The sequence below is a fragment of the Colias philodice genome, chromosome 12 (assembly GCF_061535455.1).
Source record: "Colias philodice isolate Cphi_HAF_F1 chromosome 12, ilColPhil1 Martin Lab GWU primary, whole genome shotgun sequence".
NCBI classification, from domain to species: domain Eukaryota; kingdom Metazoa; phylum Arthropoda; class Insecta; order Lepidoptera; family Pieridae; genus Colias; species Colias philodice.
The window spans coordinates 6,066,524-6,093,539 of NC_143097.1; the positions used below are offsets into that span (position 1 = coordinate 6,066,524).

Consider the following 27,016-nt stretch of genomic DNA (forward strand, 5'->3'; position numbering starts at 1 on the left):
AGCCGTGGCCTAGTTGTTTGTATGTCGCAGGCTGTCGCGCAGCTCGTCAACCTACTAACATGCCTACGCTAGACGCCTTTAAACCTGTCACCTCACTAAGCCTATGTTATTTATTGTACCTATTTATAGTTACAGCGCACTACAAAGGTTTCGTAATTAGTGATTATCTGTTAAAACACGCAATGACACATGCGCATAGATTTAGCCTGAGAACGCGCAACTGTATTTACCTTGGTTGAATGATACAATCATATGATTAAAGTTGGAATTAAATAATTTTTAATACAATCCTTAACCCCCAAATTTTATTTATTACTAAAATAAATTACTGAATATTTTTGATATGAAATCCAATGCATCCAGTCCGTGCATGGCGGGTACGTAATTTTGTTTTGGTTATAGCTGTGTACAATTTGACACAGTTTCGAAATGCTTGCATGTACTGCATAGGCCACACATTATGGTGCTGCTGCGTGCGCACATTTTGGAACCGGTTTATTTGAATCAATACTGAAGGCCCAAACAAACCGAAGCAGCGTGGGCAAGTGACCCATTTTCCGGCGACTAGGCCATCCCCACCATAACCCACCTAGATTATTTAGTTGTATCTGAATAATAATTTCTGAACTGCTTACATTTTCAAATAAATAATCAAAACTTTTCCGGTACGGTAAACTTAATCATATTATTAACAAACTGTTAAATAATAATTAATTGCACAGTATTTTGATGTTTTCTCTCAGAAAATATAAATAATATAAAGTAAATTTATGGATAAAAAGAGATTATTATGTATGCAGATTTTAAGATAGATACTATTTTTTTTTAGTAAGATTTCTGCAACGATGCTGATTATAAATACATATATGCAGTTGTCAACTGTCGCTGCAAAAATGAAAGCAATTAAAACAATATATTTTTAAAGAATTATGTTCTTTAGAACTCAAGACATCCGGAAAAAATAAGGTGACTTGTGTTGTTTTCATTCCATTTAATAAGTTCACGCTGTATGCATACATGACACAAACAATATACTCTTTGAATATATGTAATTGAATATAAACTTGCTTGTTTATAAATAATGACTACGGAACATCCTGTTTGGCTTCAGCAACAAAATGTCAACATACCCAAACAAGAAGTTTCCTCTGTATTTCCCGTATTACTCTTTGTGTAAGTGACCCCATATGAAAACCATTTAAAGTCTGTTCAACTGTGTTATCATTATAAACAAGTAAATAAATTGATCTGTCAGACTGAAACTTACTTTTCCATCAATGTTTACAGAGGAAAATCTTGCACATCTGATAGCTATTATGCAACTACCACTGTACCAATATCGAGCCAGTCATACGTAACTTTTGTCTGTTGACAAAAAATAATTTGTAACCAGGAAAATAACAATCATTAATTGCGTCTACTGTAAAATTTGCGGGTTTATAGTTTATACAAAACGCCAAACAACGATATCTATGCGAGTCAACATTGATAGCAAGGTAGTTATAGTTATATATTCTTTATTGCACACAATTTTTAATTTTACAATACAAGGATATTAGGAGCGAGTTGCGGCTTTATTGCTAAATAGCAATTTCTTCCAAGCAACCAGAACCAGCATAAAGTTTACAGTTGCAAATTAGCAAGGTAGCGCAATTAAAATGGGTAAATGGCTGATATTGAAGTAAAAGTTTGTTTAAAACTAATTTGACAGAACCCAAACAAACCATCACGGGCTGGTGACCTAAATTCCTTCAGCCGGGGGCGGAGCGGTGCAACGAATGAATCATGCATCTGCACCGACGTAAACGCTCCTCTTAAAAATTCTATTCTATTTCAGAATTATACGTCCTACTTCATCAAATTACACTATTGTTTGGTATACAATTGAACGTTCCAGTTTTTTGTTATGGTATCATGTTCCGTTGCCTTGTCTTTTATTAGAGCCGTTGTAAAGTGATATCACTAGTTCCTTGTGATACTACAATCGTAACCGTTATAGAGCAGACGATTGTCTTACGGAGAGTCTAGCATCGAATGACCCAGATTGTGATCGAATAAGCGACCACTGAACGTCGAAATTCAAAACACGCAAGCAAATTTCACAATGTAACATGTTTTCCCTTTGGCTTTTCTCCAAAGTATCTCCATTCAGTTTTTATTAATGAAAAATGAAAATATTCCCTCCATTAAAACCGAATAAGATGAGTCATAAAATTTTATTCAATAAAATTTCAAAGATATTTGCAGAATTAATGTTTTCAGTTTCAGAAATCACTTTAAAGTTAATTTAAATAATACTATTTGTATGAAATATTAATATTTATTTGTTTCTCGATTTTTAGGTAAAGGTACTAACAATACAATATCATTTTTTCTAGCAAAATAGTTCCTCGTGACCTTACAATATCCGTGAGTAAAAAGTTAGAAACAATGAGGTTAAGCGGTTGCACGGTTTTGTTACACAGGCAAGTACGAGCGATGAAAAATGCACGCTAGCGACCTTAGCCCACTTGCAACCGTCTTGGCGGCGCAGGCGCAGCCAACGAGTAAACACGATCTAAACAAAACGGTAATGAGAACACAAGCAATATTGACAGCTATTCTAGTCACTCAATTATTGACGAAATAAAAAATTCTACAAAAATATAAAAACGATTTACAGATAATAAAACATACTTCAAAGGTTACAGTTATAATAACTATGTCATCACAAGTCATTAGTAAACCGTTAAAAATAAGTTGAAATAGAATTTATATTCTCAGATACCTGCATAATATAGGACAGCCTTCGTGACGTTCAAATTCCAAATTGTTAACTTCAAACGTCACGATCATAAGATCAGATAAATTCAAAGATTCTATACATATAAGTTATTAAGTTAGAGTGTAGAATGCAATGGGCACATGACGGCCGCGTGAAACCCAGAGCCAATAGCCGGCGATCTTGTGACACGATTTCAAAACAACCGGTGTGCGCTGACAATATGTGGTAAACTGTGTTTGTTAGGTCCTAACTAGATAGCCCTTCGAATGATTAGTGACTTGATATGACGGTTCATTATTTCGATTGAGTATGTTGCGCTTATTGTTGAGATGAGGGTAGCAAGAAATATTTTAACAAATATTTCAGATAAAAAATAATTAGATTTAAAAATAAAGTGAATATACTATTATACTAGCTTTCCGCCTGCGGCTTCGCCCGCGTTTTAAAAAAAACCCGCATAGTTCCCGTTCCCGTGGGATTTCCGGGATAAAACCTAGCCTATGTCACTCAGAAATGATGTAGCTTTCCAACAGTGAAAGAATTTTTCAAATCTGCCAAGTAGTTTCGGAGCCTATTCAATTCATACAAACAAACAAACAAACAAAAAATCAAACCTTTCCTCTTTATAATATTAGTATAGATTACATCAACGGTAAAACCCTGTTTATCATTGAAATTTAAGTATAATATAACAAATATTATACCTACATATAATTTTCGGCATATCAATACAATGGTAACCTATTATATTAAAAACTCGAATTTCTATTACCCGAATCTTAAAACCCCGAAAACGGTTGTTAGAACTTTTAAAAGACAGATGTAATGAATGACAAATTTTTAAAATTCCTTTTTTAATTTCCCAGATGAATCAATTTCCAGATGCACCAAAACCAGATTTTTAAAAAGTATTTTTTTGTTTCCCGTATTCTCATAATACTAGACTACAAGCCCGCATAGGACAAAAATATGGGTCAAATGAACCACCATGGGACATATCTAGAACGATAGCAGAGCAAAAAATAATAAGATTCATCACTATGCCGTCACTTGTAAGCTGTCCAACTGAGTGCAGATGAGAATTGAAAAGTACAGGTAGACTCGGTAAATTTTGGTCATATATTTTTGTACGGCATTCTTAACCATCGATAGATCCATTAAAAATAATAAGAAACCGCTCAGTGCCGTACAAAAATGGTGGTCCACCAAGTCGGAATTTTTATTTAATTTCCGAGAGTTACCGGGGGTAAATTTGGTCATTTGACCATGTACGGCATCTGTGTCATACTATTGCTATACTGCTTTTAATCCATTATTCCGCAACGCCGTACAAAAATCATGGGGACAAGGGGAAAAAATCGAGAGTTGTAATCCCCTCTCTTTCCCCACTCCAGGGGGTCATTTGACACAACACGAAATAAATTTATTTTTAAAGTATTTTATGCATAGATAATATTTTTTCATGTGCCGTACATTTTCGTTGGTTCAAAGGGGAAAAATCTGAAAAAGAAAAAAATCCATATAACGAAATATTTGCTTTATATATTTTTATAATAAAATATAAATATACATTAATATTAAGAAGCTCGAGGTGGTTAATTATCACCTTGGAAAGTCGGAGTCAGGTGGAATGGACTCCGTTAAATTGATGAACTAATAAAAAAGCTATGAACGAAAAGATTCGAATTATATGCAATCAGTCCATGAATACAGGTAAAGTCACAAGCAAATGCTAGTAATATATACATATTCAAAATGTACAAGTAAAGCGCTTTCAAATGATACCAAACACTGCATATTTATCTTAACTTTATTTTTTTACTCTGTATGTTTTGTCCGCTAGAGGGCGCCACATTAGATTTTGTGAAACCCCATATAGCCTTTAGCTAGCTGGTCGCTGGTTATCCAGTGAACAATTCAGACGCGACGAATTAAATGTCATGTGTCGAATTCTGATAAGTAGTTTAGAAGTTACGAGGGAATAGATGAACATACATACATGACCTGTAAACAACCATAACCCTCCTTTTGCTTTGCCGTAGTTGGGTAAAAATATGTTAATGCCGTACTGTATCAAATGGCCATAAAGCACTCTTAAAATTGTAGCTTTCGTCGCTTTCATCAGCCTAAAAGATGTGGTCTGCACAAAAATGTACGGCATCGTTTTTTCCTAATTTATCTATGTTAATACTATTTAAAACAACGGATAAAGTGTAGAAAACTATTATATTTCATTAATCTACGATGTTTAAACTTTAACAAAATTTCTGGTTTTGCATTTCTCTATAACTTTTTTTAGAACGGTTTCTTTTGAACGGCAATACTATACAACAATTGAATTTTACAATATCATGTTAAAAAAAAAGTTCCCGTACAGGGTCAAATGACCTTACAGCTCTTTATATCAAGAATTCGATGAAATTAAGATGATTATTGGTATACATTTAAAAGAACAATTATTTTTTGACGGCATTGCTTTTAATAGTACTTTTGAGTGCTAGATAATGTTTTGGAACCGAAGCCGTACTTAGTCAAATGACCCCCTGGAGTGGGGAAAGAGAGGGGATTGCATCTCTCGATTTTTTCCCCTTGTCCCCATGATTTTTGTACGGCGTTGCGGAATAATGGATTAAAAGCAGTATAGCAATAGTATGACACAGATGCCGTACATGGTCAAATGACCAAATTTACCCCCGGTAACTCTCGGAAATTAAATAAAAATTCCGACTTGGTGGACCCACATTTTTGTACGGCACTGAGCGGTTTCTTATTATTTTTAATGGATCTATCGATGGTTAAGAATGCCGTACAAAAATATATGACCAAAATTTACCGAGTCTACCTGTACTTTTCAATTCTCATCTGCACTCAGTTGGACAGCTTACAAGTGACGGCATAGTGATGAATCTTATTATTTTTTGCTCTGCTATCGTTCTAGATATGTCCCATGGTGGTTCATTTGACCCATATTTTTGTCCTATGCGGGCTTGTAGTCTATACAGATCTCATTATACCAGATTCTCAGAATACTTTTTTTTGTTTCCCATCGTACCATTTTCCAAATAAACTATTGCCAAATTTTCAGCCGCCGCGGCAGCGGCCGGCGAGTGCCAGAACCGACTCGCTATTGTTTTACTTGCCCATTACAGAAAGGTTAAAGTATTAAAATCTATTCAGAAGGTTAGGTTAGGTTCGTGCTGCGTCCCCCTGGAAGGATTACGTTTTGTTGGATATCATTTATTTGAATTTCAAAAATCTGGACATTGTTTGCCTAGATATCAATTAACTGTATTTCAAAAATTTGTGTTTTAAAAATCTGGCTTTGGTGCATATATGTATATGGATTACGATCATCTGGATTTTGTGCATTTAGATTTCGTATGTCTGGAACTCATTCGTCTGGATTGTAAAACGTCGTACAAATAAAGAAATGGGCAAATGAAATTCGGAGTTGCGATTATATGGCAAACAAAACTTCGAAATTTTAAAATTCGGGGTTATGAAAAAATGTCCAAACGTTTTCTGGATTATGATATTCGGAATATTAAAATTCGAGATTAAGATAGGTAACCCAATACAATGCATACCTACAATAGAAACTACTAACATGTAAAACTCTAGTGAAAGTGTGCATGCTAAATCCGATAATATGAGAATTTCACATACGGAAGTGAGAAAAAATACAGATAGATAAACTGTGGGACGTTCCCGTGGAGTTTCCTTTGTTGTTTACTTAATAATATCTTATATGGCAGCGTGTGAATGTTAGAATTATCTCACGACGTGAATACTCCGTCAATGCAGTTTACAGTTGGTACTAGAGTCGGCATGTGAGTGACAGCGCGCCGACCTTGCCGCGGCCTTTTGAATTGAGCAACGTCAACAAGTAACAAAAACATGTTAAATGTACTATTAGCATTGAAACAAACAAAACAAACGAATACAATCAAAAAGCCATCACAAACAGGAAATTGAAGCGCCATCGCTTATGCAAGGTGAAACGTTACACGGAAAATCATACGTAAAAATAAACAAATAGTAATATTAATAGTATAGTGTATGTAGAGAAATCATCATTTGCTTAAAATTTTATAAAAATATGACCAACTACGAAAAAACTACAATTTCTTCTTGTAATGCTTGTTCAAAGTCCTAAAAATAACGTTGATCCATTTGATCAAAACAAATCATTACAGTTGGTATTCACAAATTAATTTATAATTTTTAAAAACATTAACATTCCCAAATATTTAGTACATATCTAATAGGCTATTCAAAACCAATTTGATATGCATTAACCTTTCGATAAAAACAAAGGGGTTTTACCTTTCGCTGCAAACTATTTATATCTAACAACATCCGTCATTGGAATAAAAATAGATAATCATGTTTACAAATCCGCATTACGATGACAAAGTAAAAACGCAAGTGCGATAATGTATTCAGATTTCGACGACTCATTTGCGGATAAAGAGGCGAGAATGCCTTGAGTATTTATTTACGTTATTATTTATTGAATTTTTAAATACAGATAGCGACAAGAGCGGACTAAAGCGCGAGTCGTAGTCGAAGTTGATTGTGCAATCGTTGTTTTGCAAATCTCCGCCTCTGACAAGGCTGTCGACACGAAGCCAACGCGTGCGGGCTGGAGAGAACATTGGATCCTGTTCACAATGTACTTTGTCTATCAGCTAGACATTCCATTTGCAGCAATACATTATTTAAGTTACTGTTATTTGAACACTATAATAATTGACACACGATAAGTTTAACATTATAAAATAACGATGATAAAGATTTTGTACTTTTTGTATAACATTTGCTTATCATATAAAAATATAGCGACAAATAATACTATCCGTTAAAAATATTTATTTGTTAGGTTTTCTAAGATCAAAAGTAACTAAGAATATCTCATTAACTAAAGAAATAAAAGACGTGTGTACTAGGTTTCTGACGGTACACGTTTCAGTTTAGTTAACAAAAATGTAACCTTAAGTAGGTTACATTTTTGTTATATCATCATAAATGAAGTCTGCAATAAAAACAACAGCATTAACGATATATATTAGGTAATTGTTTTGACTCCGGTCGAGTTTGTCTATGTTGATCCAGTTATAAACAACTAAGAGCGCTATGTTTTCACTGCTGATAGACAAACACGACCCAGAGGTGTGTAACAATGAAGTAACAGCTCTCCGCCGTCAAAACACCTTGCGCAACGCACTCGCATTCCGAGAGCCCTCGATGCTCGGTGTCACTACTCCACTTAGCTTTCATTTTCTATAAATAAAACGACCAATGTTTTTCTGTAATAAAATATCTATCTGGCGGATTGAATTTCAGACTGAACTTTGAGCCAGACTTAGCAATCTAACAATCTCGAACGATGATTAGGAACGTAGAATGTTATCTCGTCAATACGATTGCAAAAATTATTAGTTTAGATAATGTTGCCTGTAGATATTGAGGAACCATACTTTGTATCTGTTCATGTTAACAACGGAATCCATAAGAATACGAACATTGAATTATTCAAATGTTCTATTTAAGACGAACAAGTAAAAAACCAACGGAAGGTGAGTTAAATATAGCTCGGTTTTATAGCTTCTATGATATTTTCGGTGCCTAATTACAATTTTAAATTAAATGTCTATGCCAAATCTATTCGATAAAATGTTGGCACGTCAATCTGAATCCGAGTCGTCGGCATTTCATTACGCGTCTAAAATCTTTCAGTATAGTCACATAATTTATTTAAAACGTCTCATAATAAAAACTATTTGTTACTTGTGATAATAAAACCGCTCTCTATCATGTTTTCTACAGAGACGTGGACGCTACGTGGACGTGGACGAGACGCTATTCCACCAAAAATGCAATCACTGAAGCATGCAGCATGAATGGATTGTCGACTTTCTATTTACATTTGGTTCAGAAAAGAAATTTTAAATTTCACTATGTGCTATTTATACATAAATATGACACTTTTTAGAAACTTTATTTGTAAGATTCAGAAATACTTTGGTAAAACACGAGACTTTACTTAAATAATTAAAAAATTCAAGAAACAAGGATTGGAATTCTGAAGATATTTTTTTAATGCAGAATTCTCTTGGAACTTGGAACGTTCAATTACAGTCGGCTTCCTTTGTAAACAGGCTATGTTCGCGATTATGACACCATTCCACTCCAAAACGAACGCAAAACAGTTATGTAACGTAGAAAGTTGCAATTCTCATTTACCGTAAGGCGGTATCTAGACTGTTCTGCCCACCAGAGACTAAAGAGCAGTAACAGCCCTTTTGTGATTTTTCGTTTTATTAGTGATTCTGAAAGCGGGTTTCTTAAGCTTTCTATTGAATTAACTTACTTATTTCTGAGAATATAAGAATGGTTTTTATTTAACAGTTTTCACTTACTGCAAACGAAAAAAATTAACAATTTGGCGTGATTTCCCAACTAAAATACAGTATAAATTATACTGCAGATTAAATTTTAAGGTTTCATAACTAAAATGCAGTAAGCAATATAATTTTACAGTTCTTTAGATAGTTTTATATTTCTGGAAAAAAATTAAAAAAAAAAATTAATACGCAGTAAAATTTACCGCCATACAAGCTATTTTTACTGCAAATTAAGAAAATACAATTTATTGTCACGAACTCCCAACTAAAATGCAGTAAAATCAAAGCTTGTCGCATTTTAGTTGTGAATACTTAACATTCTTTTATCATTATAAACTGACTAACACGCAGTAAAATACAGCATTACTGCAGATTAGTTTGGATAGCATAATGACACAGATATGATTATTCCTAGCTAAAGTGCAGTTAATGTTTTAAATACTGCAACTGTGAACTAGCTATTTTTCTTACTGCACTAGTAAATTGAACACTTTTTTCTTAAAAAACTAACTAAAATGCAGTATTTTTTTTACCTTACTGCATGTTAGTTGGGTTTCTTGACAAAATAACTGATCCAAACGCAGTAATAGGGCTTTTTGCTGCATTTTACTAAGTTTAAAATGGTATTTTTTACAAAAAAGGCTATGCAGTAATAGGCACCAAAAAGAATAAATGGCCATAATAAATTCAGTTATTAAGATATATTTTTTTTTATTGCTTTAACGTGTGAACCTATGCCTTTACAACCTTTCTGCATTCAAATTTTTTTGCTTATCATTCTGTTGATTTTTTAAAATCAATTCTTAACTTTAAATGCGTTTTACTCGAAATCGTGATTTTGCTGTTACTGCACTTTAGTGTATGGTGGGCAGTGTTGTGAAGACTTGCCGTCTAGCGGGTTGTTCTCGATGTTTCTCATTCGAAACAACTACCATTGCCGCGAATTGAGAAAAAACAATGTGGCAACGAAGTGGAAAAGACGTACCTAGTGTTTTTCCCTGGCTGGCGTACGCTAAATAATACTCGTTTTATAATGGCGCTTTCTTCATTAGTTTTGTGTTTGAATTCCTCGTTCAAATTTTGTTTCATATAAAGGGTCAAAATACTTTACTATAATTATAGCCGTAAGACAATATCCAAACTCATCAATTGAGTAAAATATAAATTATGGTACCTGCATTATGACAATGTGAGGAGGGAAATCCTCCTCTGAAACATTATACACATATTGAGTCCTGCATATTTTCAAATATTATTCAATACACAGAATGAGCGATGACGTTTTATCTTGTAAATCTGCATTGTCTAATAATTACGTCCTGTTTACGAGAAGAGAAGCTTTATAAAAGAAGCGGCCTCGCATCGAATGCAATTATGGCAGAGCGGCATTCATGGGCGCCGTGGTCACGTTGTGTTGTTTGTAAACACATACATGCTACATGCAACATACCGAAGGTTATTACTAGTTTCACTTTACACAGGAAATGTCACACGTACGATATCCGTTTTCACGGAACGTCTAACGATTGTACGTGATGAATTAATTATTACTTATTATCCAAAATAATTTCCTACGTTAAAAGGCACATGCAGACATTTTGTTTTGTTGAATAAGGAAGGCGCGTAAGATCATCGAAAACATAGTTGATTTGTTAATATGTACGTATAATGAGATATTTCATAAAATGTTGGCTTCATAAATCACAATTCTGAATTCGGGTATGGATACCTTGTGCTGTGTGATTTTTAACAATTGTCACAACAATACATGGCCAACTTGGCTAATTTTATAGGTCTGCTCTTGGTCTGCCGCAACAGCGTTTGCGCTCCCGTATATAATCGAAAATTCTAGAGAACTTTAAATTATTCCATTACTTTCATAAAATATATAATACTAGCGGCCCGCCCCGGCTTCGCCCGTGGTACATATGAAAAATAGATGTTGGCCGATTCTCAGACTTACCCGATATGCACAGAAAATTTCATGAGAATCGGTCCACCCGTTTCGGAGGAGTATGCAGACTAACATTGTGACACGAGAATTTTATATATAAGAAGATGAATTTTATATACATATTATGTATAAGATGTACTCTTTTATTGCAAATTTTTAAGCATAAATCTATCATTTAATGTGTATTTTTTTTTATTTTGTTGTATGTATGTACTAGAAATTCGACGCCATATAGGCATAAAATTTTATCAAAGTAAGGCTATTTAAACTTAGATTTTCTTTGAATTTTTGAATAAAAGTACTTAAAATTCCTCGAATACTTTTTAGGATATCTCAGTGTCTTTATTGTTGTATATTTTATAAGAAAACTTCTTTCTTTTAAATTCTGTGTAAACTACATGGACACGAACATCCCGCATTGAAAAAATATTTGATGTTCTCATTGTTTCTCTTAATTTATTTAAGACGCAGTTTCACAAATTTATTTATAAATACAAAATATTTCAAAGTAAACGTAATATAATGATTTATAATGAATGAGTGCGTAAAATGAAACAATGAATAGTATTTATTAGTATTATCGTGAATATTATGACTACTAGGTTAAGAATTTTAGTTGAACTCTGCCCGAGCAGATATGAACGATGCAAATAACATTTAGTATTCATTATGTTTCTTTTAATTCATTGAAATCATATTGCAATTTGCATTACAATTTGTCAACTTCTCTTCTTTTATATCGTTTCTAAAATAGCCTATAAATAAATTTTCTTTTATTATGTACCTATAAATAAATTTTCCGTTTTATAGGATACTCCCAAAAAGTTCAATATTATTTGAGATCTATAATGGTCTAGTGCGGTCTACGGATTTGTCGACGGATATCGGTCTACGGTTATAGGAGGTCTGTAAGCTTACGAGCGGCAGAAACAAAAATAAGTTTTAAGTTACATATGGTGTCTTATTTTGTAACTTGACATAAAATTAAGTAAGTATTTCAAATTAATAATTAATTTAACGAATACTTTGAATCATTACGTCTAGTCTTGATGGAACTGTATTTTATAGTTTTAGCTGAAACATGCTCGGAAATAAATTGTAAATGTAACATAACCAAAGAACAATACAATACAGACATTAAAAATATATTTATCTCGAAAATATTACAGTAAGTACCTACGTGCAAATATCTATAAATAAGTACGTGCTTTTTTATTTCCGGGTCAAATTTCGAGTAATTCATGCAGTAGAACATCAATTCCAAGTGTTCAGCGGCTGTCAAGAGTTAACACAGATCGTGCTAGAAGACGAAACAAAACACGCCATGCGCTGTAGGTATGTAACTAATGCGCAATCAAAGGAAAGTCCAGTATAAACAGCGTGATTCAGTGTTTACGAGTACAGAATGACCGAGTTACCATGTTAGGTGGTGACTCTTACCTCGTTCCGATGTCACGATCTGGGTACGTGCAATGCCTTCACCTAGTTATCACCTCCTGTAGATGCTCGGATGTCTTCTAACGCCTGCAAAAGATACTCAGTATTATCAATCATGAATGGTATTTTGAGATATTATACTCATAAAAAGCTTTCGTTTTTTAGTGGCTATGAAACTATTGTATGTACTCCGACTGACACATTCGCTGAAAATACCTACCTATGTCGTTTTACTATTTCGTGTAAATAAATATAATACCTACTTCATAGATAAAAAAAGACGTGTGGCACTCGGGGACTGCCGCGGTAAAGCTATTGCATGCTATGCCTTCAAGCCACTCCTCCGTGCCCGTCGGAGTGAGGAGCGTGAGGTTTTATTCGTTACGGAATTTCTGGATTCGGTCCCCGCGCTCAAGGCCCGCGATAGAAGCTATGCAATAGCTTAAAAAGATAGGCCTAATAGAGGTAGAAATCAACAATACTGATTTACCAAAGTTACCCAATAATATCCACCTTGGTTTAGACTTTAGTAGCGGTTTGAATACGACATACCGAGGTTCGTAATTCAATGGACTAACTTTATATCCATAGACGTATGATATTATCATGTGGTAACCGAATTTTAGTTTTGAAGTAGACGCTCCAAGTCGTCTACTAACAAGCTGGATATTTTGACATGTAAAGGCAACTTAAATACCACGAAGAATGCTCGTGACATTTATATTACCAAGTTAGCTATTGCCACTTAGTTTATATGGCGATACTTCGAAGATATGAAATATTAAAAATAATCAAGAAGCAAGATCAAATTAATTAGGTAGTTCAAGTAGACAATATCTGTAGTGACTAGTGACTAGTGTAATGTCCACTTCTAATTTAAATAAGCGAATTCAACCAGGCTCTCACCTGAAGATACCTGTCTTACGATGTTGAATGGGTAGCTGGGTAGGAAACAATAAGCTCAAATCCTATCAAAAGTCCCTGAACACATTACACAAGGACAAGGTGGGTAGGTATAAAGTATCTGGTTTTCTACTTCGTAATATATTTTTAACACTACAGTGCACGCGCCCTTTTTTTTTACATGGTTGCTCGCGTGCTCTACCATAGTAGAAAACTGTATTTGAAATATTAAAAAAATGGGTGGTCCTAAAATGATAATACTCAGGAATATTAAACTTTTAATTATTGTAACAAATAATTATAAAAAAAAAATAAAATGTTAATAGCATATAATTAAAATTAGGATCAATTATGAGATCAAGAAAATAATCAACATATTTGGCAAGTTTGAGATCAGCTCAAAAAAAAACAACTTCTAATAAGCGATGACCGACTTATTGGCCATCATCCTGACATTCAATACAGACCACAACTTGGTGATCAGGACAAATCCATCTGGTACATCGCTTACACCATTTTTTCGAGCTCGGAAGCACAGGCAAAATTTCCCATTTTTTGAGGATCATGACGTATTGGTACCTCATCTACGTGACCCAAAAGCTATTTACTTTTATCTTTTAATTGGCGGGGAAGGTTTTCGACTGTCAATCTTCTTGCCACGAGGGGTTTCACCAGCTCGTACGAAAGATCGTATAGAAAATTACGTCTCACAATTTTTTCTTGGCCTTTGTTTAGTTGGTGGATTATCAAGGCATTTATGAATCGGATGTTTTGAGATCTTGCCCGGGTTGCTAAAGGACATGTTTTACTCCAGCGTGTTCTATTTCGAGATACATAAATGTCATCACGTGTTTTGTTTTGGACAAGTTCAGAAAGAGGCGTGTCATCTTCAGATGATGTTGCATGATTTTCACTTACAGCTTCCTGCATCTGATTCCTATCTTCCTGTTCCATTGGTTGTACATATACTTCCCCATCGTCCGAGTCACTTTGGATCACTTCCTCGTCCTCTAATTCTTCGTTCAGCCATCACGTGCGCCTACAATACGGGGTCCATTTTTTCGCTAAAGCAAAGAAATATTAAATATCAAATACATCATTATACACGAAATAGTAATGCAACTGTACATAGTTAAATTTTAAAATTTAAATCATTCAATGTCTATTGATAATAATTTAAAAAAACCTAAAAAAGAAAGTTTTACTTACCTTCAGTTTTATTACACCAATACTCGCATGTACTACTATAGTAGAAGCCGAACTTTGACACGTCATAACAGGAACATGCGCTTACGTTGCAAATATGCACCATACTAATCCGTTTGGCAATTTTGTCGACTTAGCTTATCTGGGAGCTAGGGGGGGTTAGGTGTAAGAATGAATGAATGGCGATAAAATAAGTAAGTGCGTTCTACTATAGTAGAACGCGCGTGCACTGTAGTGTTAAGAACATATTGGGTCAGTAAGCGATTTCCCTAATCTTGCAGTTTAATTTGTATTCCCTAATTTTTTTCTATATCTAGGTTGTATTATTGAAATTCGATAATATTTTTAATAAATAGAAACCTTAAACTTTTGGTATTTTATAATATCTATTTTGATAAAGGAACGACATTGAATTGACAAGATTAGATTCAAGGCCGTCTGGTATATTCAGTGAAAGTTTGGTTATGTGTACTAGGATAATGTTAAACTATTCCTTATATGAATGATATAAGAAACACATGGAAATATCCACAGGTCTGTAAAATATAGATAAATTCAAATTATAACATACCATTTCAGTTTCCGTTCTGTAAATTGACCTCGTTATTTCGTTGTTACCAAATTCTTCACACACCACGTATAAAAAGACTCAACAAAGAATTATTGATCAATTTAAACCACTTTCACCTTATCAACAAAATCACAAAGCGCTTCGAAAACAAAAACAAAATTTAATAACTCCTTTAGTCATTTTTCAAAAAAAGTATTATCATTTTATCAGACAGACACAAGTCATAGACCTAAACGTCAAAAAAACAAAGCACCATTACGGTACGATTCAGTTTATACAGCGACATCTAGTTCTCACTCCATAACACTAATAATATGTAACGTTATTTTCTAAAATAACAGTAATATGAAAAAGCCTTTAGTTTACCAACTTGTTGACTGTTGAATCTGATTTACTTTAAAATGCAGCCAAATTTAATATTAAATGATGGATTAAAAATTTTTTTTTAAATGTATTTTGTAAGTTAGCGTTTATGGCGTGTGTACTTTCTTTCAACGCCATCTATGAATTGTTTAGATTACTAATTGTAAACTATCTTCACTTCTTTGTAGGTGTTTGTATTTTGTAAGCATAATCATGAAATAAGAGATGGTTCCAAGTTTAATATCTGCAAAAAAATACTAAGTACCTACTAACTTCCACTCAATTCCACTCACGATCGATACCTAGTATGGAGGATGAAAATATGTATTATTATAATTTACCATGACTGCTGTAACTATTCCCCAATTAAATGAAATGAATAAAATAGAACAAGAATTTGCACTGCAGGAATGACTGCAGGCTACATGTGCGTCTTCCATTGAGCTTTGTTTCTAATAACGTCCCGATCTCGATAAAGTAAAGTACAGTGCGACACAAAAGAGATGAAAATAAATGAGGGCGCCACCGTCGCTCATATAGCAACACTGATACTGCGACGCAAGCGATCTTGATACTATAGAATAAAAATCCAAAAATCTATATAATATAATCTAAAATAAATACCGCGATTTAAACCGTTATAATTGTTTCATTGTAGCAATAGTGTAATTTAAGACAAAAATACATTAGTATTTTAATTGACCTACCTAGGTCAAATTTTACTTAAATGTATTTGGAATTAGTTATTTTATAAAAATCGGTCAAGTGTTTAGACTGCAGAGGCGCACATAGAATCAAACATACAAACAAACAAGCAAACATGCAGCTCAAACACATTACCCTCTTTCTGGGTCCGTCGGGTAGAAAAAAACAAGGCGATTTGAAAACCACATATTTTTATTTTTATTTGTAGATAAATTTTGTACATTAATATAATTCATCAAAATCTAAATATTCTACTCCTTCAAAGGACTGATCATCACTCTGTTTCGAAGTACTGGCAAGAGGGTACGGGGCATCTTCAGTATCTGTAAATATGATACAGTAAATATGTTTTTTTTTCTTATGGTTTGATTGATTAATAGATAGATAGCTGTATGAAAACAGTTATCACTATACTATGTAGTAAAATCTAAACTAGGTACTTTATTTGAGGCTGGTTGGATTGGATATAAGTTCTTGACTCAAATTGTGCTGGTCGCACTATAAAAACTAGTTTTTGTTTACATACAAATAACCTCAAATTAAATTGCGAAAACGTAATAATCGCCATACATACATACATTAAACACTCGTTACTAATGGAATATTCTATTTTACGTAGTACTGAGCAAAAATTAATGGAATCTCACCGGTATATTCGGCTGTACGTTTGTAAACGTTTTCCAAATCAGTCAATAAATTTCCAGCTTGAAATTCGGACAAACACCGAATAAAAACTTTATACACCACATCACGGACACCGCTACGTTTAACCTTTTTCATGATGTCTCCTTTTTTATTTAAATTTCTTGTTCTAAATAACAATTTTATCTCAATAATTCTCCACTTCACGAAAAAAACAACAAATTTTTATTCAACTTGACAGCTACATTGCCAATTCAGGGTTGCCAGGTAATGAAAAACGAATTAGTTCCAAAATAATTAATTTCATCTCTTTTATGTCGTACTATAATGCTAGTAATGATTAAATGCGTGAATCCAATGTTGATGTTGCGTTCTGCGTTGTTTAAAGCCTCACCAAATACAATTTGACTAATAATATACTTTTTGTGTGGTTATTGAATGGTGTGAGCATCGCGACCGACGGAAGCGAGACTGTATCGCGTTTGATTCACATATTAAATTGAAGAATGAAGCGTGGTTATCGGTTAGCTTCGCGACTGTATGGGATACCGGTGCGGAATCAGACAGCATCGATGCAAAGGCAAAAAAAAATTGATTTATTGTCATAATTAACTAAACTACACAGTTTTAACCACATCGTGTATGATAGAATATTCAACACGAATAAAAAAATATTATAATTCGAATTGGTTGCCGATATTAGCGCTCGTTTAATTCGGTTCACAATTATATTTTTTTAATAATTCAAGGAAACTAGGTATCAACTAGGTAGCTTATATATACCTATCTTTAGATTGGTGTTGATAATACAATATGGGTTATTAGGACTTCGGAGCAGTTTGAAAAAAATAAAAATACCAAATTTAATACATCAATTTATTAATCGGAATTTTAATACTGTATTACATAGAAGAAATGCACTTCTTAGAAACATTCAGAAGACCTCCCTTTGGGACAGTTTTATACGGAGCCTCTCTCCATTTTAACATACATACAATCGAGTTTGAATAAATACAAACTATGTACTTTTATAATGAATAATATTTATGAAGATCTGCATTGCCACATACTTAAAAATCTATTTATATTTTTGACAAACCGTAATTTGGAAAATAAATTCTTAAATATTTTGTATAGTTTAGCATGTACTACTATATGCCTATGAGATAATCTGGTTGATTAAATAAAATTTTGCAAATAAACAACAAATAATAAAACCTTTTCCATAACGTTAGTTTGTTGCTGCCACAAATTTGTCAACAACATCATCACAACAAAAAAGTGGGATTCACTTATGAAAAGAAATACCTACAAATTCAAGTCGGTGACTGCTTAGAAAGATGTTTTGACACATATCCAACATAGTGAATAATAAATTTTGGAAAAAACACACAGCACGAGAAAACTACCAATATAAATACAGACATCTTAATTCATTCAGTCAAAAGTGGAACGAGTATAAAATATTCAAATAGAAATAATCATAATCAGTCTTGTTTAGAGAAAAGTTTAATCAACGCGACGAAAGTGTTTAATAAACGCGCCTTGATAATAATATTAATTATCATCACACAATACAATATGTCAGATATGATGTCATTCCTTCTCTTGGACGTAACTAGTATATAAATTGCCTGTTAAGCTACTTAGTGTTATTATCACAGTTGTTTAGTAGAGGTGGGTACAGTACTTTGTACATATTTAAATACAGGAGCTCCCCCTGCAAATCCGTGACCATACTCGACATGACACGCTTGCCGATATTATACGCAACTATCTACTCTAGCCCGGCCGTCCTACTTCGAATAAATTATCTTTGTATAACAACTTTCACAAAACTAACGACAGTTCAGGCTAGAAGAATCATCTTTTAGATGAAAATATGCATAATTATACTCTATCATTGCAGTCTTTCTCTTATAATGTACATAAAAATTAAACCTCGTATCTGACATGTCCTATACGAGACCCACGTATTGTTCACCCCATACAAGTTTTTACCCGCGCGTCATAAACATACATCATCCATCATCCGAGATGCAGTCTAGAATGGGATTTCGAGATAATAACTATTACGTCCCTTTTGAACTGGTACAATTTTGTCACCTCAAGATAAAACGTGAAACTAAACTGAATAACAATAAAATATTAAACCTTACACCTATCATATAATACATCTGTGAATGACCTGAAAGCTTTGTAGTCACAAACATTCTTCATGAAATTCGCTCAAATAGTCAAAAAATATATTTTTTGTATAGTAAAACACTTTCCATACGGATGTGTTCTTATGTATTAACAATTGACAAACGAAACGATAGGTTATAGGATACAGTAATGAAATATCACAGATTTTTACCTCTTTGGACAGTAACGGGCTTCTAGAACAATTCACAATAAATACCTGCTTTATTTTGTACCAATTGACCTCTTTCCGCAGCCCTTAGAACCCCTTTACGTACAAAGAAACTCCAGTAAATAACTACTGATGTAATGTGTGAAATACAATTACAAAAATAATCGAAAAACAAATCTGACGAAATCACTTATTTGTCTAAGAAACGAATTGTAACCGTAGTTCGATTATTCGTATTAACGATCAAAATATTAATCTTCCTAAGTTAAATGCATGTATTTACATTTCTAACTTTGTTGAATGTCATAGGAGGAATTTAAAATTCAAAACCCTAATGTCTATGCTGTCTTCATAGACTCATACTTCTAGGCATAATACTCAATATAAGATCTAATTTTCGTAAAAAATAATGTTGACTCATAATGTGAGCAATATCACATTATATTACAAAAGAAAATATATGTCTTTATCTGGCAATACAGATGGTCTCGGTTGTATCAAAAGCATTTCAATTTTCTTATACTAAGTTGTCCCCCATTTTCACTGGATAAGATCATCATTAACAATAAAGTAATAATTTATATAAAATATTCAGATACTATATCAGCATTTGAAAACCTTCCCTAGAATTTCACACATCTTCTATATGTTTCGTGCATTTCGTACATCATACAGACATTTAAAACGAAAGGCACCCAGGGATACATAAGAGGGTACCAACACCGACTACTCTAACAAATAGTGATTTTTAAAATCTAAAGGTGGTAATGACTTACTGCTCATTTAATCCACCATAATTATGTGGACCATTTTTTGTTAGTCACAAAGCACAGTTGCTGGCCTAAATGATTTGTATATAGGTAAATTATAATTAAATTAATATAATATCCGTAACAGTTACTTTGAGTCTAATTTATTGGCAATTTTAATTAGGCAAGGTATGGTATGTCAAATATGAATATTTTCAAGCATTTTTACAATGTGACTAACAAAAAATTATCCCTAAAACTAACACACTTATTGTATATTTAGTAATTGAAATCGATCTGAAAGATAATTCACAAAAACATTTAGTTTACAATATCCAAGTATGTAATTGTCTCTCTCAAAAAAAAAACCAATCATCTTTTTTGTCAAAAATAGAACAAGCCATACAAATAAATGTGAATTGCAAGCTTTCAATCAGATCTAAAAAATTGTTAATTATTTTTAAATGACAATAATAAAAAAAAAAACACCTCCCAAATTTGAAATCTAACTGTTACAACTAAGTACGAATCAATCAAGTTTTAACAGCATTCATTAGAGACACCCAACTATCATGAAAAATATATGATATGATAAACAAATTAAAGTGCGCAACCTATAATTAAATTTAGGATCGCCAGAACCTTTTACACCTAACACAATTTTAAAATTAACTCTTCTTTGATTTAAATTAAATACAAAACTAAATAAAAACTTCCGTTTGTAAACATGGAATTTCATGTAAACTACTTTAAAATATATTTTCTGGCAAACCCATAGGATTGTTATGTTTATTGTTGAACAGGAGCAGCATATAGCAGAGGGCCTGGGGGTAGGTGTGGGTAGGGCACTCCGGCGCCGACCGCAGCTTGGTAGCCGCAGGGGCCTCCTCCACCGACACCGCCGCCGTAGAACTTGCCTCCTAGAAAAAATAAATGTCAATACAAATGAAAATTAACAAAATAATTATACAATGTAACATTGTCTAATAATGTGTGCGTGTACTAATGTTCACACATAAGAAGTGAAACTTCTTTATGACCTTATTTTTCAAAAAATTAATTTACTATATGAAACTTTACATAAATACGTCGAATCCCGCGTGGTAGGGATGAGAAAAAGATGGCGCGTAACGGAAAAATGTCACGATTAACGAAAAAATGTTATACTAAATTTTTTTCCAACCCCGATAAAGAAGTTTCACTTCAAAGATGTGAACAAAATAAAAGAACGAAAAAATTGTCTCTATAAGAAATCATACCAAGCATTTCCTGATGATGAGGATGCATTTGTGGATAGTGAGCGGTAGCAGCAAAGTGAGGAGGAGGTGATCCATAGGAGGAGCCCGATCCACTGGACTTGTTGCCGCTGTTGTTATTGTTGCGATATTGTTGGCCATTGTTACGCTGGTTGTTGTATGGGCGTTGTTGACCATACCCATTTTGGTTGTTGTATGCATTCTGATAACCATTGTTATAACCGCCCTGGTATGTCCCCATCGAGTCAAATACATTGGGACTCGGGAATGGTACTGGTTTCTGGTAATTGTTTTGTCTGTAGCCTTGATTATTCTGGTTCTGGTTTGAGAAGCGTGGTGGTTGTTGTGTAAAGTTTTGTGCCTGGAAAGTATTCTGTCCGTCATCACTGGATCCATTGGCCATCTTGTTATTCCACTGGTTGCTCTTTTGGCGTGGTGAGCTTGATCCACTGTTGTTTTCCTTACGCTGTTGCCAACGGTTGCGACCTGATAGTAAAGTAATAATGTAAATATCATGATCATTGTTTTTTATATAAAAATAATTGAAATCTCAAGTGCTTTTTTACCAGAGCTATTGTTGTTGGTTCTTGCCATTTCATTCAATTTAGCAGGTGGATTTTGTCCAGTTTCCCGGAGCACTCCCACGAGAGCGCGAGCTTGACGGGCATCTCCACTTGTGAAGTAAGTGTAAGCTGTACCAGACTGCTGGCAACGTCCTGTGCGACCTGTTACAAAAATTAATGTGAATTTCAATTAATATGTAAGGCATACATTAATAAAATAATTATTTATTACTAGGGGTCCGCCCCGGCTTCGCCCGTGGTACATGTTTATGTTTTCTCTACATAAGAACCATCCTCGTACTTCAAGGAATATAATAAAAAAAGAATTATCGAAATCGGTTCAGCCGTTCTCGAGTTATGCGCTTACCAACACATTTTGAGATTCATTTTTATATATAAAGATTTAAAAGATATATTACCAATTCTATGAATATAATCTTCAGAGGAATTAGGGTAATCAAAGTTGACAACAAATTTGACATCTTCCACATCTAATCCACGTGCAGCTACATCAGTGGCAATAAGTATGGTTGTAGCTCCATTACGGAATTCTGTGAGAACAGCATCTCGTTCTGGTTGCGACTTGTCCCCATGGATGGCCAAAGCTTTATGCCCGTTACGACGCACGGCACGCGCAATATCATCAACCTAAAACATAATTAAAATTTGTATTTTTTAATTTTTAATTTGTTTAGAAGTTCTCAAACATCACATCTCATATTATAATGTAAATGAAACTTACCTTCTTTTTGGTCTCTACAAACACAATGACTTTATTGTCTTTTTCAGATGCAATCTCTTTCAGTAGGTTACTGAGCTTCATTTCCTTCTCATGTTCTTCACATACTTCAATGATTTGCTTTATGTTGTTGTTGGCAGACAGGTTAAGAGATCCAATGTTGACTTTAATGTAGTCAGTTAAGAAATCTTCAGCCAAAGCTTGAATCTCTTTTGGCCAGGTTGCAGACCACATCAAAACTTGACGATCAGGGCGGATTTGTTCAATGATTTTACGGATTTGAGGTTCAAAACCCATGTCTAACATCCTGTCAGCTTCATCAAGGACCAAATAAGTGCAACGGCGCAAGTTGGTTGTGCCCCTTTCCAAGAAATCAATCAGACGTCCTGGTGTAGCAATGACAATCTCAACACCTCTTTCTAAATCTCGAGCCTGGGGTCCCTTGGGGGAACCACCAAAGAGGCAAGTGTTTCTGATGCATCCACGGGCACTGTAAGCTTGGGCTACTGATTGAATTTGCTGCGCCAATTCACGAGTAGGGGCCAGAATGAGAGCAATGGGACCATCACCTCGCTGGATCCTCTGTTGATGAACAATATGAACTGCTGCAGGTAGCATGTATGCCAGCGTCTTACCAGATCCAGTGGATGCAATACCAACCATATCACGACCAGATAAAGCAATAGGCCATCCCTGTGCTTGGATGCCAGTAGGTTCTTCCCAACCTTGTTCCTTGATAGTGTTCAAAATATGGTCTGGGAAATTGCCTTCATCAAACTTCTGATTTGGTCTTGGCACATTATTACCACTCACAGTAATTTCCTTAGTAGCTCTGAACCTTTGGACCTCATCATCAGTACGAGATTCAACATTGGCATGTGGTTTATAGAAGTTCTTTTGAATTGTTTCAAGTTGTCCCATGTCCCATACAGGTTTAACTAATCCATCACCAGGATGTTTGGCTTTTCTGCTCTGTAACTTGCGGTCATTGAAATCTTGATTTTGTCCATTGTTGGAATTAAAAACTTTCTTTTGAATATACTGTTGCTGTTGAGCATTTGTTGGAGATCCATTCGGATTATTGTAATTTTTGGGAGCAAATCCATTCTTTTGGAAGCTATGTTGTTTAGGACCACCAAAATCATTTTTAGAGTTATAGAACTGCATATTGCTTCCAGATGCATTATCACCCTCATACTCTTTCTTTTGCATCTGATTGTTGTTATAGTTGTTTCTAGGTCTATATTCTTTTGGACCCCCAAAATCGTTCTGATTACCATTTTCATTTCTGTGGCCATTAAATTCTGGCCTTACACCATTGTAATCATTTCTGGGCCTAAAATTTTTGTTGCCCATATTATTTCTGGGGGCAAAGTTCTTAGGGCCTCCAAAGTCAGGGGGTCCATTGAAAAAAGGCATCTTACCGAATTGTTCATTCCGGTCTAAGCGAGGTCTGAAACTGAAATGTAATTTTATAGGTTTACATTTGAAATAAGAGTATTACTTGTAATACTTTATTTCAAATAATGCTTAGATTTTTCTTTTCAATATGCTTTTATTGACTTGCAACTGTGAACTGTATTAACCTTTACATCATGACCCATTTTTTTTATCCTGCTATGGATCACAAGGATTCAATAATTTTCTTATGTATACTCTGTATAAGAGCGAGAAACTTTTGTTGATTCTATCATTACATAAATTATTATTTATATAGATGTTGACTTTACTTAATTTAATAATTAAAGAACAGAATTGTTTTTATTATACAAATTTTAATATTTTTTGTTTTGATTTAGTATCAGTAAACCTTCATTATGCTATTTAAAATCCAATTTATTTGAAAAGTAATTAGGTAACAAATCCTTAATGAGATCATTATATGTGTATTTTCTTAATTTAAATCTGGTTTAAAATAAGAAAATACACTATCTACCCCAGCTTCACCCATGGTAAAAATTAATAGCCTATTGCACTCCAGGACCATGTAAACTGTAAATATGAAACAGTGAAAAAAAAATTGACTTTTCAAGTAAATATTGGTAATGTTCGAATAAAAAAACTCTTCAAATGTAAACAACTTCAACATTCAATGCACACAGCAATAATAAAACATTACTTGGAATATTTTTCAAGACTGGGTACAAGTATTAAAATAATTTGGAAAATCCAAAAGTGCACGCCTCATATTTTTTTTTTAATAAATATTTATTAATTATTATTTTTGTTTATTTAATAACAATTAAACCACATCGAATCAGACCCTGAAAAATGAAAGGGTTCTATTCCTGAGCATACTCAAGCGTAAGAGAAAAAAAAAGACTTGATTAGTAAAGTATTTCGGTCGCTATCGTGTTAACAAGAAAAAGGATCCGCACATACAGACACACGGACGTCCAAGACAGAACTTTTTTAAACTGTTTTTTAACTAGTTTAAATAACAAAAATGACATCAAAAATATCATGAACGTTAAAAATAGTGTTTTTTCTTAATATGTGTGTGTATGTATTATCTTAAGCCGGGTATCCACTTAGGTTCGCCGTGGATTGCGAACAATGTGTGCTCCGCGATCGTGAACGTGTATAGTGTACACACTTAGGCTGCAACATTAGTGCTCCTGTCGGAGCGCTAAATTCCGCGCTCCGGTCTCCAATAGACACACGACAGACGGTCGGTGCAAACATGCCGCCTCCAGAATTAGTAAGAAGTGCAGCTTATATTTTGATACATTATATTGTGATGGAATACAAACAACCTCCTCAATTTTGGCAAGGTAATATGAATAAGGGAAGAAGAAATAATGAAATAATGCATCTATTCATCATTTCATCGGACCACTCCATGTTCGCGAACTTAACAAACACACGCTCGCGTCCACGAACAAACTGCGCTCCCCTTTGAGTTCGCGCAAAAAACCGCTTCCGGAGCGCTCCGCCGTGCTCCGATCGTGCTCCAGTCGCGCTCCGCGATCACGACGTATCCATTATGTTTGGTTTGCGGAGCGGGCGCGTTCGCAAACCACGGCGAACCTAAGTGGATACCCGGCTTTACAAGTGCAATGTATGATACATAAAGACATTTTAAGTTTGAAAAATCAGATGTTTTGCGCGAAGTGACAGTAGTACCCACCTCAACGCTTCGCTTATGAGGCGTGCAATAATTTTTGAGAATAAGTTAAATCCGAAAAATGTCTAGATTAATAAGTAGCTAATAATGTAATCAAATTGCGATGCTATAATTAATGTAGGTATATAAGGTTGTATATCCTCTTTATGTAGCTTCAACTATACTCTATACAGTACAAGTAGACTCGATATAACACTAGTTATACGCAATCGACGCGTATGAAGGTCAATAATATCGCGCATGCTTAATAAGATCCACAAGTATAAAAAAAAACTAATAAATTTTACAGAGAATTTCTATTGATTTCAAAGACAGTTTATATAACCAATACAATGGTGATTTCTAGAATTAGTTTTAAGCTTGACTATACGTATTGAATAACATTTTTCTATCCTCCATTTAATCAGCTGGACAAATTGCATTTCACAAAATGGCCGCTGCCTCAACCTATTCTAACATATTAAAACAATCACTTTCTAAGTCAATAAATAATATGAGCAAAATTAACTTACATTGGATGTTGATTATGAAAGCTGTTGTACTGCATTTTGAAGCTTTTATAGACCTCAGGAAAGATGTTTTATACGTGGTGGTGTAGGATGGAAAGTATCTGAAATTCACTCAAATTAGAATACTACAAGAAACTAATATTCTAAATGATAATATTTACTCAAAATTAGACTTAAACTTACCTCTCAAATGAGAGAATTTAGATATTTAATAAATTTGTCATTCACCAGAATCCACCTTACAGACCCGGCGAACGAACAACTCGATAATGAAAATATGGCGGACCTTCACCGGAAACGGCGGAAAGAGAAAAACGGAAACAGTTAAATGTATTGCTACTATTAAAAATAATGGAGGTTTCTGCGAGGTTTCATAATTAAAATGGTTTCATTGTAATTTCATTTCATTTTAATATAACGTTTTGCAATTGCAACTAAATGTGTGGCTTCTTTTCGTAATGTAAATCTATACTAATATTATAAAGAGGAAAGGTTTGTGTGTATGTATGTATGGTTTTCACGCATAAATTACTGGACCGATTTTGATGAAATTTGGCACAGATAATCTTTAGACCCTGAGAAAGAATATAGGCTACCTTTTATTGCGAAATATGTACCACGGGCGAAGCCGGGGTGGACCGCTAGTTATTTATAACATTATAGACTGTTCTGTGATTATAGATGAAAGATGTCGTCACCAATGCAAATTTAGCACCCCATCAATGGAATTTTGGGTCGAAAATGACCTTAATTGATAGGTCTCCG

At 34.0% G+C, this 27,016-nt stretch overlaps 2 protein-coding genes across 4 annotated transcripts in view; both read right to left on the minus strand.

Annotated features, from left to right (window-relative positions):
* Positions 1-15,474, minus strand: part of Pdk1 (Phosphoinositide-dependent kinase 1) — a 60,331-nt gene extending 44,857 nt beyond the window's left edge. Inside the window, exons 1-2 of the mRNA XM_089701581.1 lie at positions 15,243-15,474; positions 12,566-12,649 (exon numbers count right to left, since the gene is read on the minus strand). The gene's annotated coding sequence lies outside the window, so the exon portion shown is untranslated. The remainder of the gene's footprint in view (positions 1-12,565; positions 12,650-15,242) is intronic.
* A 2,340-nt stretch (positions 15,475-17,814) lies between these two features.
* On the minus strand, positions 17,815-26,562 carry LOC149484084 (uncharacterized). Of its 3 annotated transcripts, none has more exons than XM_089701552.1 (7): positions 26,435-26,562; positions 26,255-26,352; positions 22,619-24,074; positions 22,296-22,524; positions 21,880-22,038; positions 21,317-21,799; positions 17,815-20,977 (listed from the first exon to the last, which is right to left on the minus strand). In XM_089701552.1, the coding sequence occupies exons 2-7, from the start codon at positions 26,287-26,289 to the stop codon at positions 20,847-20,849; spliced, it is 2,493 nt and encodes an 830-aa protein (XP_089557678.1). In that variant the 5' UTR covers positions 26,290-26,352; positions 26,435-26,562; the 3' UTR covers positions 17,815-20,846. The 3 variants fall into 3 exon arrangements, with proteins under 3 accessions (XP_089557678.1, XP_089557679.1, XP_089557680.1); XM_089701553.1 differs by having other exon boundaries at positions 26,431-26,538; XM_089701554.1 differs by lacking the exon at positions 17,815-20,977 and adding an exon at positions 21,045-21,085 and having other exon boundaries at positions 21,275-21,799.
* Between the last annotated feature and the right edge of the window lie 454 nt (positions 26,563-27,016).